Below are 17365 nucleotides of genomic sequence, written 5' to 3' on the forward strand. Positions count from 1 at the left end.
CAATTCCCATATTACATCCTCCACAGGCCTGTCCCCCTCCCAGTGCTCCCTTGGTTATCAACCACCTCTGTTCCCAGACCAGGAGAGGGAGGTGGGCGTTCCTTCAGCTGAGGCATACATCCGTCGCTGCCGCCGGACTTGGAAACGCACACGCTCGGCACTCTTTCTCTCCTCTGCCAGGACGAAAGTCCAAGCTGACAAACACCGCTCCCAACCCCCCCCCCCCCCCACACACATACACACACGTTTCCCGAATTCCTGTATTTTTTGCATCTTGGTCTGCGGTTGGGTCCTTACTCTGAGAAAGCCTAACACACTTAGCAGCAGACAGGCTCCCTATCTGAACAACAGACGCCTGTGAGACGCAGCAGGTCAGCGGCGCAGATGTCACGGATTGCACAGGCAGCCAGTGTGGCCAACCAGCTCAAGCTCATTCCTGTTTTTGCGAATTACACTATTAATATCTGAAAACTTGTTTAGTCTCTGTGTGTGCTATATGTTAGCCTTAAAGGAGGAGCTGACGAAATCTGAAATAATCTAAATGTTTTTTACGTTTTCTAGAGAAGATTATTATACATTCCATTGGCCAGTCTAAGAGCATGCCTGTTAAGAACAAGCTGCAAAGCCAATATGCCTGGTTGTCATCTTCATGTACGACAATGGTGTGTATTTGTGTGTGTAATAATATAATAATAATAATATAATATATATAGGTCGCTGTATGCACATATGTTCAACACATATGTCTCAGGTGTTGTCACAATACAAATGTCATTATCCGTCAAAGATTGATAGGTAAGCGAGTTGGAGGTGCCGGCATGAGGTCAAGGTGTCTCTATATAAAGCCTGAGCCTCAATGAATCTGATGTGTGTGAGTCTGTTGCAGACACCAGGCAGACAATGGCCTAGTAAGTGTCTGCCACTTCTCCGTGTCACCCTCCCACCTGTGCTGTCTCCCTCGCCATCCATTCTTCCCATGAGATGCCCTGTCTCCCCATCTCTCTGTGTGTAAAACAGGTCAGTTGTTCATCAATGTGGCACATAGTGAAGGCAAAGCAGTGAGAGGACTCCAGACTCAAGCTGGAGGAGTACCTCTTTTATAATGCAGCATGTTCCAATCTTGTGAACCGCAAACACATTTCACCTTCTAAATCCGTTATTTCTTTAGATAATGAATAAAGGATATAAAAGAAACCATGCAGTTCAGAAGTGAAATGGGTATTATCTACAACAAGCTAGTTACAACCGGGAAATATCTATACCAGTTCTTAATTACCCACTCAAAGGCAAAGTGAACTTCCTCTCATACAAGCAGCAGTAAATACCAGATGTAGATAACGGAACGCACTTTGGGAATTAGAGGGATGGAATTGAAGGAATTTTTGAACTGAACTTAACCAGTGGCTCTGCGATTGCTCGAGTAACCACAAAGAACTGTAGTGGTAGCCCAGAAAGCTGGAGACAAACTGGTGGGTGGTGGTTGTCTGAATGTATACATGTAAACAACTGTTACTCACCTAACTCTAACAGTGGCATATAAGAACTGGTGTATAGTTTGAGAATGCAGCCTAAAGTGATTTGTATATACCTTGATTTTAGGGGACATGCTGCATCTGTGACAGCTACACACAGCTAACGTGCTCCTGTTCTAAAGCCTGAAACATGCTTCTGCGACCTTGCTGCGTCTTTTCACGCCGCTGTGGCGCAAGACTCGTTTTCATTCATGCTTCCCCAACCATTGCGCGTCTTACAAAGCAATTCCGCGCCAGAACACTAGGCGGAGTAATGCTTTTTGTCGAAGACGACCTTAGAGACGCCTTCTTTCTTCTTCATCGGTTGTTTATTTACATAGCCACTGCGGCTCCTCGTAGCCTTTTTCTGGCGGACAAATCCGCCAGTCAGTGACAGGTTATACAAGTGATCATACTATCGGATATCTTCTGCCAAGTGCTCTTCTATTTGGTCCATATTCGGTCTTCTAAATCTTCCGTGATTTCTGCCGGTATTATGGGGCATGAAACCGGAAATGCAGCTCCAGAAGGGATGTAGAGCAGACCAATCACAGCCTTGCGGGCTGAGTGAGCTTGCGGAGCTTTGCCGTAAATTTTAGAAAAGGGGGTCGACACCCGTCAGCACGTAAGGAGCGATACATAAGCACGTAAGGGACCCGGAACGGCTCTTGCGCTTACGGGCCCGTGAAAACGCAGAAGCATGTTTCAGGCTTAAAGTGTGCCATGTTTGGGATACAGTGGCTATGAAGATACCTTGCTGTGCCCACGATAAATTAGTCGCTTGCATTTTCCCTGCAGAGTGTTTCTTCGGGTCTTAAGAAGTCTAAAATCATATAATCTAAATCATGTTTTTCACAGGTAAGAAGCATAAAGATCCAATTTAACCCTGGCTGAGCCCCTGTCTCCAGTTCACTCTCCTTGGCTGGTAGACCTTCCAGATGAACAAATACTGTGCAGGTGTACATCATTGTCACAGAATTTGGGACCATTTGGGACATCAGGCAGCTGGGACAGCAAGAGTTGTGTATGGTAAGAGGTCGCCGTGTCGCCACCAGACTGAGTGAATCTTCAAATTCTATTGATAGAGACTGCAGTTGAGAGACTAACAAAAGCACTGGATTCATCACTTTAATACTTTCACAGCATGTATACAATGACTAAAGCTGCTTCATTATTTAAATTGATATAGATATCTAACCTTCTTTAATATGGGGCTGTTACTGTAGCCTTGTATACCTCATTTAAATGACAGGTCCCCATAGTGTAACTGTGATAGATAGAGGTCCCTATAACCTGAGTAATCTAAACTAAACACACGTCTAATGTGCTGCCATGTTCAGTTGAGTGGAAGAACACAAATAGTGTGGGCAATATCAATAAAGCACAATATGGGCTGATTGCGTCCTTCCAATGTGACACTGAAGTATTAAACCTTGTTACTTATGGCCTTGTTCGACCCCAGCATCAAGATAAATATGACTCACCCTGTATATACCCCACGTTCAGACTGAACTTTTTTCTAGATTCCTCTCTCACACACACACACACACACACACATACACACAAGCACATGTGCAGTTGGGTTGAGTGATGCACAGCTCCTCCCACACACTTCATTTGACAGCACAAGGATAAAAGTTCACATTTTTCCATAAAAAGAAAGCAACAGCTTGTGAAAATGAGAGGACAGACTATGAAACCCAGGGATCAGCTTTCCTCTCAGATATACGCTTATTTGAGGAAATTGCTTATCTCAGGGCATAGTAGTCTGTATTTGAGGGAAACAGTCATGATAAAATTCTGGCTGGGATCTCACAGAGTCCTGCTGAACTACCCTGCAGCTGGCTTCTGCCTGAACAATGCCGCCTGCAAGCTGCTAATTTGTAGTGCGGAAATGTAGCAGAGGCTGAGATCACAGGTCGTCTCCCTTGGTCACCGGGGCTCGAATCCCAGCAGTAACAAAAGCAAGGGAGCGAACCAGGTTTTCTCACACAGGTCACATCCCCACAAACCTTTAAACTTCACATTAATAATTTGATCAACAATACAATCCATGTTTGTGTTGCCTACTTTTCAAACAGGAAAGTAATGACATAATTTGATTGAATTCAATTGAATTTATAACCATATAGCCTTTTTCTATCTTAACAAAGGTGCACCTATCATCATGTCATCTTGGTCCAGAAGATTTAGGTATTGTTTTGTTGCTTAGTACTGTGCTCTTATTACTGTGGTGTGTTTTCACTGCACCTCGCGGAATTGAAACAAACAAGCAGGCATCATCTACACTGAGGTGAATAATTTTTCTAGGAAATATGAGAGAGTCCACAAGTGGACTGAAGGTCACCTTATGACCCTCCATGTTCAACTGCAACCACAATCGCAATCGACCATCACAATCCTAAATCAGCTGCAACCACCTATCATAATTCATCATCACAAACCCCCATCAACTGCCACCACAATCACAATTCACCATCACAATCCCCCATCAACCGCCACCACAATCATAATACACCATTAGCCGTCACCACAATCACAATCCACCATCTAGTCCACAATCGTCCTCCACCACAATCCCAATCAACCATCATCAGCCGCAAAATCCCAATCAACCATCAAAACCCCTAATCAGCTGCCACCACGATCACAATCCACCATCACAACCCACCATCAGCTGCAACCATGATCACGATCCACCATCAGCCGCCAACACAATCCACCATCACGATCCACCATCAGCTGCCAACACAATCCACAATCCACCATCACAATCCACCATCTAGATCCACGTTCAGCTGCCACCACAATCACAAGCCATCATCACGGTCATGATCCACCATCACATTCACGATTCATCATCATGATCCACCAAAACTAACTATGATCCCTGATCCACCATCACGGTCACAATAACAACTCTCACATTATAATCTTTGCAGATACGCTCATGCCAACCCCAACCACCTCCACATGTAAGCCGCTGAAGGGTTTTTTCTACTGTTTTCACATATGTCGTAGTTTTCCACAACTCCTGCATTCACATGCAAAGGTGGAAAATTGGTGTTGTTCATCTACTGTCTAAGTTTGATGTCAGGAACACTGTTTTGCTACCTACACGTTACTCCTAGTCTTATTGACCCCTGCTCACTATGGGAGTAAATATCAATATTAGATGATTCTTAATGCGCTCAATTATTTGTCACTCAGATACTTACTTACTTTTTTCTTTGTTTTTATAGAGAGGAGTAACTATAATTCTGGAAAAGGCCACACCTAATTGTGGAAAAGGCTATATATAGTTGGATGAGTTCCTACGTATGAAACATATACACAACAGATTTCAGTCTGGTTTTAGAAAGGGACACAGCAGCGAAACAGCAAGGGTGAGAATAATAAATGACCTTAGCGTGAGTGCAGATTACAACAAATGCAGCTATCCTGATGCTCCTCGATTTATCTGCTGCATTTGATGCAGTAGATCACAAGATTATTTTACAGAGACTCGAAAGTTGGAATATTTTTGCTAGCCTCTGTGACCATAACAGCATGATAACCTTTTCGGCATTCCACAGGGTTCCCTTCTTAGTCCTTTATTATTTTGCTTATATATGTTACCACTGGGAAAAATGATTAGTGATCATGGTGTGAACTCTCCTTTTTATTCTGATGATACTCGATTATATCTGTCCGTAGCGCCAGATGACTCTGATGCTCCACAGCAAGTTATTAAATGCCTCACCAGTGTGGAACAATGGATGAGCGACATTTTCTCAAATTAAACAAAGACAAAACAGAAATTGGACTACTGTAATGTACTTATTCAGGATTACCGAAAAAATCCATATGTTGAGTCCAGCTTGTGCAAAATTCAGCAGCCGGTTTTTAATGAGAAACAGGAAAAGGGACAGTCTGTTACTGACTATATAAAGTGTAAGAAAAGAAATGCGTGTGTCACTGTTTACCTGTGGAAATATACATTACTGTTTTTTTACTTATTTGGCCCACTTGCTACTGAAGTTGAATAGCCCTGCCCTGAAGGTTTGGAACTAACTCCCACCACAACTCAAGACCTATTTCCATGATATTGCTTTTAATTAATTATATCTTCTGTTTTTTAACACCATTATCTTTATTCTATTTTAACCTTCTTAACTTCTTTTTGCTCTTATTTCGTCTTTCATTTTATTGTAAAGCACTTTGAGTTATTATTGGTATTGTTATTATTGTTATTATTGTTGTTATTTTTGATGTTATAGGTATTTTTGTTGTTATTATTATTATTGACAGCTCTTGTGCCCATGAAATGGATTAATAAGAAAAAAGGATCATAAGGGGAACAAATGTGATTATTTTAAATATAAATGATGCTATGAAAAATATGATGATGTCAATGCCTGTCATCCTGAACTGTGTAACAGAGAAACAACGCAGATTTGTTTGTATGAGGTTCACCAGGCATCACAATCCAAAATAGCACATCTAGGAATATGGAGTATGAAGAGAGTGCAAGGTCTTTGAATAAACATACTCTAGACAGAGCTGTTTGATAAGATGACAAATTTAAGATAACACTATTGAGACATCATACTTTTCTGAGCCAAGTCACACAATCCATAAAGACAGGAGTAATAAAAAAAACGTTACTGGACCCCTAGTTATATTTAATTTCTAAATCCACTTTATGATATACTAGACCGCTGACTGATTCTTTGCTGATATGGAGTGCTGCTGATGATAGAGAGGCACAGACAACTTGCAGCATGAGGAGACCAAGCACAGAGGCTCTGCTGCTTCCAGGTGCTTCCAGGAATAGCAGAACCGCAAATGGCACTGGCCGGCAAAGTGGCCTGTAATGTCAGTTGATGGAAAACACAGCTGGCCATTACAGCACCCATATCTAATCACCGGGGTCAAGGGGCAACTCCTATCCACCATTCATCTTCATTTGGCATCGCTGTCACAAGCTGTCTTATCACTGCAGGGAGGTTGGTAGATCTGAGTGTTCAGTCAGGAGGCAGTGGGCAGATAGCATTTTGACACACACACACACACACACACACACAAACACACACAAACACACACACACACACACACACACACACACACACACACACAGACACAGACACATACACATACACATACACATACACATACACACACACATGTGGTTTTTGTGGACCGACATGTTAAGGTACATGTGTGTCACACCAATCATGTTCTGGACCACATGTGTTCACATTCTTTTAGCAGTGTAAACGAATGTGGTCCTGACCAAATTGAATGACCCCATACTCAACTACTCCACTGCGTAAAGCAGTAATATGGGCATCGGAAAGTTTCAATATAAATGTATGTATGAGTGTAACTTTATTTAATCAAATCACTCACATCAACTTAACATGACAGAAAATAAAATGTGTCTAATAAAGTTACATGAAATTTTGATATGTAATTAAAAAACATAAAGTTAGCATTTTAGGCAAAAATGTTAATTCTCAGTGGATGAGAGAAACATGCACTCACACATGCTGTTGACATTCTTACTCCATCAAAGCTGAGTGCATCACTTACCCAGACTTACACAGTCTTACCACTGTTTATCAGTGTGTGTGGGTGAAGTGTAGTGATATTAAGTGGCCGGCAAAGTAGGTCAGATCAGGCAGATCAGATGTCCCATCCAGGTTTACCTGTTACTCTATATGTTTCTGTGATAACATATCAAACAACAAACGGAAAACAATATGACCATGGGTAAGGGGCTAGTTGTTGTTGTCCTCCTACAGAGAATTATCATGGGAACCAGCAGACGCACAACTGTTCTGTCTTGTTGCATTCTAACTCATAGGGTCATTTCTTACCACAGCAGCAACAGCAGCTGTTTTCAGAGAGACAGCTGTAAAAGTCAACGGCTTCTACCTGCACAGCAGCAAACACCAGTTAGATTCAATAGGAGATCAGCTGGTGAACAATGTGGAACATCTAGCAGGACACTGGACTTTATTTATCAAAGACAGCACCAAATTAATCTTCATGTTGCCCCATAATTGCTGGATGTGGGATTACATTATAAACATTAAATCCTGTTACGATGGACTATTTTACTAAAGGTTTTTTCATACTCCTGGCACAGAACTGGGAACTTCTGATTTCAGGTCAGCCCTCTATAACCCAAGGTGGAAACCTTTCATCCTAAATTTTGTTCTACCAATCGTTGGACTACTTTCATCTTGTTGTTTCCAATTGTCATGTTGTTGTATGGACTATTACACTTGGACTGAAAATCTGATGTTATTATGTCTGTGTGTAGACTAAATCCTTACCTTCTCGCAGAACTCTAAAAAAAGTATAACCTGCTTGACAGTTTTGTGTCTGTAACCGCTGCGCAGGCAAAGCATATTTCCACCATAATTTCCCTTCCATGTTGACATCACGCCACCGTCGTTAGACAGTCCTTCCATGCACTCACCCTTATATCACCATCAGTCTCTCTTGACTAGACTGCAGTGCCAACAAATTCCATTTAAACCCATTTTCCTTCCTTCCCCTCGTCTTGGTATTCCACCTGCCTTATTCCACTTTTGCTGTCCCACTTCCCTGATGTCCCCCCTATATTCTGTCATCACACATGGACCCCCTTGCTGACCTCATTGCACTCTAGGTAGAGCAAACTGAGGTAAGTAAGCTAGATGTTGGGGCACTTAAAACTACGATATCAAAATGTCAAATAAAAGCCTATTGTAGTTAAAAAAATTGGCCCCTTAATGAATCTTCAGCAAGTTTGCCAGGCACTCGCTTTGTTGACCAGTTTCACATATACTTAGGGCTGCATTGTTCAATGATCTTAAGTCAACCCAGGTTTTTCTAAAGTATGTATGAGCGTGTGCACATAAAAGGGACAGTGTTCACTGGTGATGACCAATCGCAGATGACTATTATTTGGTTTGAGTTTTCATTCCATTAATGTGTAATGTACATGTATTCTCATTGTGTGAATGACGAGAAGAACAGTGATACTATGTTTCAAAAGAATTGATTGGTTTGTGGGCGGTGCTTTTATATGGGTTGATCTTTCATCTATCTCTACACTGTACAACTCATGTCAGACCATATCTTTGTTGGTTTATCACTTTGCACAAGATAATCTGGTGACCTGACCACTACGCTAATTGAAGCTGCTCTGACCTTCTGCCAGGTAGTCCAGGCAGTAAATCATTTCCTCTGGTGTTTTCTCTTGTTCAGACCAACTCAATGGTACAGACACACTTCATGACATGCACAGCTGACACCTTCATAAATGATTTAATACTCTTACAGGACACTGGGCCCTGCTTTTTTTACACCGGGATGCGGTTCTGAAGATTTAAAGTTTATGTAATGAAATTATTTCTTGAATAGCAGCAGATTAGTAAATCTTAGAAGCTTATAAGACAGGATATAAATTAGCTTTTTTTTTAAGTCAAGAGAAAAGGAGTGAACTATGTTGTTCACAATGTATCAATTCACTGGTATTGTTTGCAGAATTATAAAAGGGGCTGGTGTTAATGCAACACTGGTTCCTGTAGTGAAGGTGATATTTCTCAAGGAATTTATCTGTAACGTTCGCTGGCTGGAGCTGACAGGCACATATCAAGGTGATGAAAAGATTTAGAAGTTCAAAGAGTTTGTTGTTGGAATTCACTAGAGCTTTACCATACATTTAGCTTTTTCTTCTAACTACTGAACGAATCCATAAAATCATCATGACAATAGTGACAGCTTTTTAAGTGCTTGCCCAGTCATGAGCATCATATTGTAGCTGATGGAAAAGATGGACAAAACTACAAAAATAAGACCCTAGTTGTAGTTGACCATTTGATCCTTCCATCTCATCCCAGTTTTATAAATGCAAAAGCACTGGAGCATCACTTATAGAAAGACATTCTGTCTTTATTGTGTGCAGTGGACCGAACAGTATGTGTGTGTGTGTGTGTGTGTGTGTGTGTGTGTGTGTGTGTGTGTGTGTGTGTGTGTGTGTGTGTGTGTGTGTGTGTGTGTGTGTGTGTGTGATTGTGTGTGTGTGTGTGTGTGTGTGCTCTTGTGTGTATGTGTGTGAGTGAGGTAGGATTGAGAACAACAGATAGAGAGAGAGTGGGCAGGCTCCAGCTGTGCTGTGCTTTGAGGCAGAAGTGAGTGGAGGTGTGAATGCACAGCCAGGCACTGCCCCCGTCTCACCCTAACACTCCCTTCAGTACACTTCCTCCCTGTTAATTAGGAGAAGTGGTTGGGGGGTTGAAACAGCTGTCAGAGCCGTTGTTACATCAGAGGCCCTGTTCTTGCCCACGTTTGATTTTATCTGATGGGACAGTCTCTTTGTGGCAACTAGGGATGGCCAACTCAAGGTTTTTTGGCCCACATCCTAGTCCAGGGGTGGGCAAACTTTTTGACTCGCGGGCCACAATGGGTTCTAAAATTTGACAGAGGGGCCAGGCCAGGACCAGATGGATGGAGTGTTTTTGTGAACTAATGACATGAAAGGATTTGGCCTTTAACAAGTAGCAAAGCATTTACTTACAAGGCAATTTAACAAAAACTCGCCTTTGCTATTTCGAATGCCACCAAAAAAACTTGCCCTGGTAGTTGACTCTTGAATCGCTGTTGGTCGGTGACATTTTTTGCGGTGTCTGTAAATAAGCCGCCAACCTCTGAGCCGTAGCCGCCCGTTCTTGCATTTACTGCTTGCCAGCGTAGTAAGCATGCTTCTTGGCAAAGTGACGGCTGATGTTGTACTCCTTGAAAACTGCAACAGTTTCTCAGCATATCAGGAATACAGCCTTCGATTGGAATTCATTGAAAAAGTATTTTGTTGTCCACTCTGTGTTAAACACTTGGCACTCATTGTCTACTTTTCGTCTCCTTGATCCGCTGATTTTACAGAAGGGCTCACTGGGCAAAGCGAAACAGTGAAGGGAGATCATGTGCCCTTTCGGGCCCTATACATCACAGTCCCGGTCAAATTTAATTTAGCTGACGCTTTTATCCAAAGTGACTTACAATAAGTTCATCCAACCCAGAGGGTACAAACCCAAAACAACAAGAAGCTAGAAAGTACGATTTCTTCAAAAATAAAGCAAGTTCGGCATGCCGAATTAAAAAGCCCAACGGGCCATATACGGCCCGCGGGCCGTACCTTGCCCATGTCTGTCCTAGTCTATACTGAGTATGTGGTATATTATTATAACGAACTCCCTTCTAAGTAGAGTGTTCATAACTGCCCTTAAATGGTTTGAGTCATATCTCAGGAATAGAGAATTTTCATGTTTAATTGTCAGCTCTGCTGACATACGATAGGCTTCTGCTCTTGGTCCAGCTTCGTTCTCCCTTTAAAGACTTCCGGCAGGAAACATTATAAGTTATTTCAATTTTTGAAGATGATGTGCAACATTACGTATATTTTTAACCAGATAATGTTCATCTAAGGAATTTTATGTATAGCTATTGAGTAATGGCTTAGTTTCAGAAATTACTTAATTTTAAACCTTATCACCTACCAACAAACTGCAAAGATTAGCAATATTGAATCCAAATCCAGAATTTGGTATCACATTTGATGATTCACAGATACATTTCTATGCTCATATCAATGACAATTTCACCCAAGAAATATAGCCAAAATCGAATCAGCTAGGTCTTTTCCGAACCTAAAAACTCTTATTCTCAATTTTGTTCTACTTACTCCTGGACTACTGCATGTACAATCCTCAGAATGCTGCTGCTCGTACACCAAGCATAAAGTTCATATCTCTCCCTCCCTTACTTCCATGGGTGCCAGTTAAATTTAGGATTGATTTTAAGATTCCTTATTTGTTCACTCCAAGGTCAACAACTGAAGTAGACATGGGGGGGTTTATCAGCTCCAATTTGCAGTGATAGAAACATGAAACCCAGGTGCATGCGTTGATTTGGCAAGACAGTCAGGTGAATCTTGAGGTGATCTTCATTGTACAAATGCAGATACAGGGGTCATTATGCTTCCAACAAGGGTTGTCAGGTTGCTTAGTTTTCTTCTGCAGTGCCATGTTAATATAGCAATTAAATGGAAATTATGCAGTATTTTCCATTATTTTCAGCTACAATGAAGGGGAGCCTATCTATATATATAGGCTCTACAGAGCAGGATGCTAGTGTCAAAGAAGAGAGGAGAGGAGAGTCTGAAGGGAGGAAGGTCACTCACCCTCACACTGCTTGCCATCTCCTTTGTAGCCCGGCTTGCAGATGCAGTTGTAGGATTTTGGCGTGTTCTGGCACAGGGCATCAATGTGGCAGTCATCTGAACCCTCTGCACACTCGTCTGCATCTGTACAGACAGAAGATCAACATCCTCGTCTCTTGGGATCTTTCCTTGAACGAGACATATTACGGTTTTTCATATTCCCCTTAAATCTAGTGTTACTGGGGTTTTGTGTTTGAAAAAGGTCTAAAAAAGTTAAAAAGCCCAAAGTCGGCAGTAAAGGGAGCTCTTCTCCCCCACAGAAAGCATTGCTTCTGATGCCCTTCGTAAGTAGGGTTAGGGTTACTTCTGCTGGTGAAGTCATGTAACATCAAAATGCCCCACATTTGCATAATGCACACCTAGTGGCTTGTTTTACATTCCTCTAAAAATCCAGGTTAAGCAAGAGCAGACACAATGAAAGCAGTTGACCAATCACAGTAGAGTGGGCCAACTGGGAGGCAGGCTTTAAAGAAACAGGAGATAAACCAAAACATTTCTGACAGAGGCTGAAAAGAGGTACTGCAGCAATGGATATATATATATTAATATGGATATATATTTAAATGGACATTTTATTTCATTCTTATTTCATCTACTTCATGTATTTTCTTATGACTATGGGTAGAGTCAAAGTAATTGCTTATACCATTAAAGTAATAAAAGGTTGATTTTGTAATTTAAGATCAACTTTATATATTTTTGCCATCCGTCTGACAGAAGTCATGTGTGTCAACAGAAACAACTAATTAAATTGATAATGACAAAAAGTTTTGATGGCAACAAGGTGGTTGGTGGCCCCCGAATCAAATTTTGCTTAGGGCCCCATAAAGGCTAGGGCCGGCTCAATGGAAACCTTTTCAAGTAATAAAACCCAATTAAAATTATGAAACTGAATATGAGCACAATATGTCCCCTTTAATATGGTCAGCAGGGCTCTGTCCAACGACAAAAGAAAGAAAGTAATCATAGCCTCTGAGGGAGAATGTTAGCATTAGTGTTAACTCAGCTAACCCAGTCACTCATGTACCTTATAATTTATTTCAAACAAAACAAGAAAAAATGGGGGATTTTTTGTACAGCTTCCTATATTGTAAGACGCCAGTGTCTAAAGTTAAATCATTTAGGCCCTCTTCAGACTTGATATTAAAATCCATCTGACACGAACCAAGAAAAGAGACCACATTTCTCCTGTATTACCTTCACTACACTAGCTTCCAGTTTAATAAAGAATATAAATCAAAATTATCTTCCTCACCTTCAAGGCCCTTAATAATATGGCACCATTATACCTTAAAGAGCTGATAGTACCTTATCAACACACTAGAGCACTGCACTCCCAGAATTCAGGCCTACTTGTCATCCCTAATGTCTCTAAAAGTAGAGTAGGAGCCAGAGCTTTCAGCTATCAGGCTCCTCTCGTGTGGAATCGTCTCCCACTTTCAGTTCGGGAGGCAGACACCCTCACTACGTTTTTTTATAGGCTTATGTAAGAGCTCGCTTAGGTCTGATCAATATTGTAAATACTATTATCATCTATTGCACTTATGACTTTTCTGGGAGAGGGATTCCTCACATGTGGCTCTCTGAGGTTTTTACGTTTTTTTCCCCTGTTAAAAGTTATTTTAAGTAGATTTTCCTTACTGTTGTTGAGGGTTAAAGAAATTTTGATTTGTGAATATGGGCTACACAAATAAAATGTTATTGATTGATTACAAGTGGACAGCTCTGAGTTTGTCAGTTCACACATATAATTAAAATGCATCCTTGTGTGTCTCCAGTGGCCACTTCTGTTCAGATCTCACTTTCCTGCTCTATATGTAAATAAATAAAACATACATCCTTTCTGCTCACAAAGACCACATTTTTAAGCAGCCTGAAAATATGTTTATGTGTGTCTGTGTGATGTTGTAAGAGAGAGAGAGAGATAAATCGTTGTTGCTTTATAATTAAACAACATTTGACCAATTTAATTAATTTGTGGTGATAAGTGTTGATATTGTGGTGATGGCCAGAAATAAATCAATGCGTATAAAATACTAAGTGTATTTTTAGGTAATTTTAAAAATTAAGCACGTCAGAGGATGTCAGCTGAGTAGGCAGTCCGTCACTGTGGCCCAGGAAACACAGCTAAAAGAATGTGGCCAAATGCATGCCAGTCCACCTCTCTGAGTGATCAGGTCTCAATATGTCCTTGATGTTTCTTGGGAGTGTTCCCACCTGTACATAGAGCTGTCCACTTGTGATCCGATCACCCAGGACGCATTAGCTTTTTCCAATAAAGCAGGTCCATGATATCCTAAAAGTGTCAGAGAGAATCACTGGCCCTTATGTATGACAGTGAGAAAGAGGTCTAAGGTCAAGGTCTCAGACAACATCCAGAGAATAGAGGGTTTAACAGCTCCTCAAATGATCAGGTTATTGATAGAAGAGTCGGTCACATCTGGGCCTGAATCCCAGGGCAGAGGGCCATCTCATTACACAGTGCACACACACACACACACACACACACACACACACACACACACACACACACACACACACACACACACACACACACACACACACACAGAGGGAAGGGGGCTGGAGACAGAGTTGCTCTGCTTCCGCCAACCATTCAGTACACCTTTGCATCCTTGTTCAAATCCCCCTGTGCTTCCTTTAGAGTATAAAAAGCTGGTTTGCGTCAGGCTGTGGACTAGAAGCAGCCTGTGGTTCAGCCTCTGCTCTCTGTCTGTAAACCAGAGAACTGAATATACAATAAATATTTGTCCAGTGCTGCAGCCCAAGCCAAGGGCGGAGGGGAGGGGGTGTGCACCCACTGTCCTCACTGTCTCAGTATTGACTCTTCACCCTTTCACATAGGTGGGAGGCTGAACAATGTGCTGCTACTGCTGCCAGGTTGATATTGGGACCATGCTGTCTGCCTGCCCCCCCCCCCCAACTATACACAAACACACACACAATCCTCCGGCTCCAGACAGGCCCTCAAACCCAGCGACAAGATGCTTTCTCTAGCGGCTCTAAAACCGCCGTTTCCAGGCGGTAAAATGTGAAAACAGTCCGCCCTCTCACACGAGTGTGCAACCAAGGGATCAGGCTGCGGTTTCCCATTCAAGTTGGCGTGTGCGCGCAGGAAACAGAAGTTCCAGTGAAGTCTGCAAGCTGGTAAACCGCCGCTCAGGAAAAACTGTGATGCAAACCTGAGATCCCACGCAGACTCTGGCATTTAATTAATCGGGCTGTTATTTACGTAACGAGCGAATTCAAAGTGACATGCCTGCTCTGTCTATCGGGTGGAAATAGTGCGCAAATGTGACTTTTCAGTGCCATTAAGTGGTTTTAGTTTTTTTTTCATCACTGCGATGCTCTTGTAAAATTACAGCGGCTAAAAATGAAATGTCACAAAGTACGTGATGATCGGATCAGAGAACATGCATGGTTAGTAAATGAGCATCTTAAAGTGGCTCGGGGGTGTTTTCTGATGTTTAAAATCAGTGCAATCATTAGAATCATTGAAATAGTCATTCACTCAGGTCTCCATCATGTCCCCCCTTTGAGCCGGTAACACAGAAGCCAGCAAAAGGTGCGATTGGACAATACAGCGAGACGGAGGAAAGGGCAGCGCTTACCTGAGAGTCCGACATTCCCCATCACCCTGCAAGTATTTATGAGGAGGATAAACAAACAGACGTCCCGGGAAAAACAAGCGCTCCCCATGCTGACAGACGGTGTGAGGATTCAGCGGGTCTTTCCTGGGGGTTTGGACTGTGTGTGTGCGCGCGTGCGTGTGTGTATGTGGGTCTCTGAGAGAGCGATCGAGAGAGAGAGAGAGAGAGAGAGAGAGAGCAGAAAAGAGAGGAGGCAATCCGAGCTCTCTGATTGGTTTGTCTGTGCCAGTGGGAGAGAGAGGAGGGAAAGAGAGAGAGATGAGCAGCGTCATAGTGGGGGTATTCAGGGTATAAAATAAAACTCTAAAGAAATCCTATAAAAGGAATCCTACTTTCAGACATGAACTCCGGGAATGCTCCGGACATTCCCCGATCCATAGTGTGAAAAGGCAAATGTCCAAATGAGAGCCTTCAGACTTTCGCCAGAGTTTTTCTGACCAGCCCCTAGAGCAAATAGAGATTTTGGATAATTTCCTGCTGCATTGTTCCTGTGCGAAAGGCAAACTGGGGAATGACTGCTGAGATGGATAGATGAAGGAGGTATAATCTTGGGTGAGGGCAATTAAGGGACCAAACAAAACCATTTTATTTAATTTATTAAAATTATAAATGCAAACCATGAAGTAATTATTCCTGACATTTACATTCTAAGAATCACAGTGTATTCGCAGCCAACAACTATGTATATTACAGTTTTTTTCGATTGCATAAACACTAAAATCAAAAGTGTTACACAATTATCAAAACCTTACACTCAAGGAGCAAAACATGGGCCCTGATCTGCACCACTATAAGCACATTGTCAGCTTCACACTTTTTGCAAAACAATACACACAGTGATCTGCAAAACACTTAACACTTTTATACATTAGAAACAGAAGTATATAAAGATTTCACTTCCTTGCAATTCCTAAGCACTGCCTGTCAAATGACCACCCCTACGGGCCAAATGGTTAAACACAGCCATCAGGTGCACAAACACATGCTTTATTTTAGACACACCAATCAGGTTTAAGCACTATGCAAATGCAGCAGCCGAGTTCACCTGTTTTAAACATAAACGTAGCTCGTGCTCCAAGAAGAAGAAGAAGAGTGAGGTTGAGAGGGGGAATCCACGGAGGAGGAGAAGACTGCGGCTGCGGCAGGAGTATGTGGAGGGATGTATTATTAACTTTAGCACTGTGATGTTGCATACTGCACACATAACTTTTATAATGTAAATGTACCGTATTCCAGACCTATGCTGAACCATACAATCTTATCTTTCACTGTATTTCAGAGAGTTTTATAGATGGATGATGAGGAAATCGCATTAATTCATTTACATAGATGAGGCAGGGTTCAACCTGACAAAAGCAAGAAGGAGACAGAGAAATATCATTGGCCACGGGGCTATAATCAATAGGGCAACATGGGGGTAACATCACCCTTTGTGCTGCCACTACACAGAATTGGGTCTTCCTCCTTCACGCCAATATGGGCCCTTACAACACACCTCACATATTCACATTTTTGTGCCATTTGCACAACATCATCACAGCAGTAAACCACATGCACCAGATGCAATACATTGTCATCTGGGACAATGTGTCATTCCACTGCTCTGCTCTGGTCCAGAACTGGTTTCAACATCATCCACAGTTTACAGTACTATACCTTCCATCTCTGTTTCTAAACCCAATCAAAGAGTTTTTCTCGGCATGGCGGTGGAGGGCTTACGATCTCCGGCCCCAACTGGGAGACAGTCCCAGTCTCCCAGTTGAAACTGTAATGGATACAGAATTGTGTCTGATAATTGCTGAGCTTACAGTGTTATGCACACTCCTGTAGTAGCATGAACACTGGGACATGTTTTGTTGTGATTCTCCATGTTGACATGTTGACTGATTTGGGTATATGGAGAGAAATAAATTATATTTTCATGAGACTGCAGC

General features: G+C 42.0%; 1 protein-coding gene across 1 annotated transcript in view; it reads right to left on the bottom strand.

Annotated features, from left to right (window-relative positions):
* Window positions 1–15519, bottom strand: part of scube1 (signal peptide, CUB domain, EGF-like 1) — a 113689-nt gene extending 98170 nt beyond the window's left edge. Inside the window, exons 1-2 of the mRNA XM_062383296.1 lie at window positions 15393–15519; window positions 11725–11847 (exon numbers count right to left, since the gene is read on the bottom strand). Of these exons, the coding sequence (XP_062239280.1) occupies window positions 11725–11847; window positions 15393–15480 (211 nt within the window). The 5' untranslated portion in view covers window positions 15481–15519. The remainder of the gene's footprint in view (window positions 1–11724; window positions 11848–15392) is intronic.
* Between the last annotated feature and the right edge of the window lie 1846 nt (window positions 15520–17365).

This window comes from Platichthys flesus, chromosome 23 (genome assembly GCF_949316205.1).
Source record: "Platichthys flesus chromosome 23, fPlaFle2.1, whole genome shotgun sequence".
Taxonomy (NCBI): Eukaryota; Metazoa; Chordata; class Actinopteri; order Pleuronectiformes; family Pleuronectidae; genus Platichthys; species Platichthys flesus.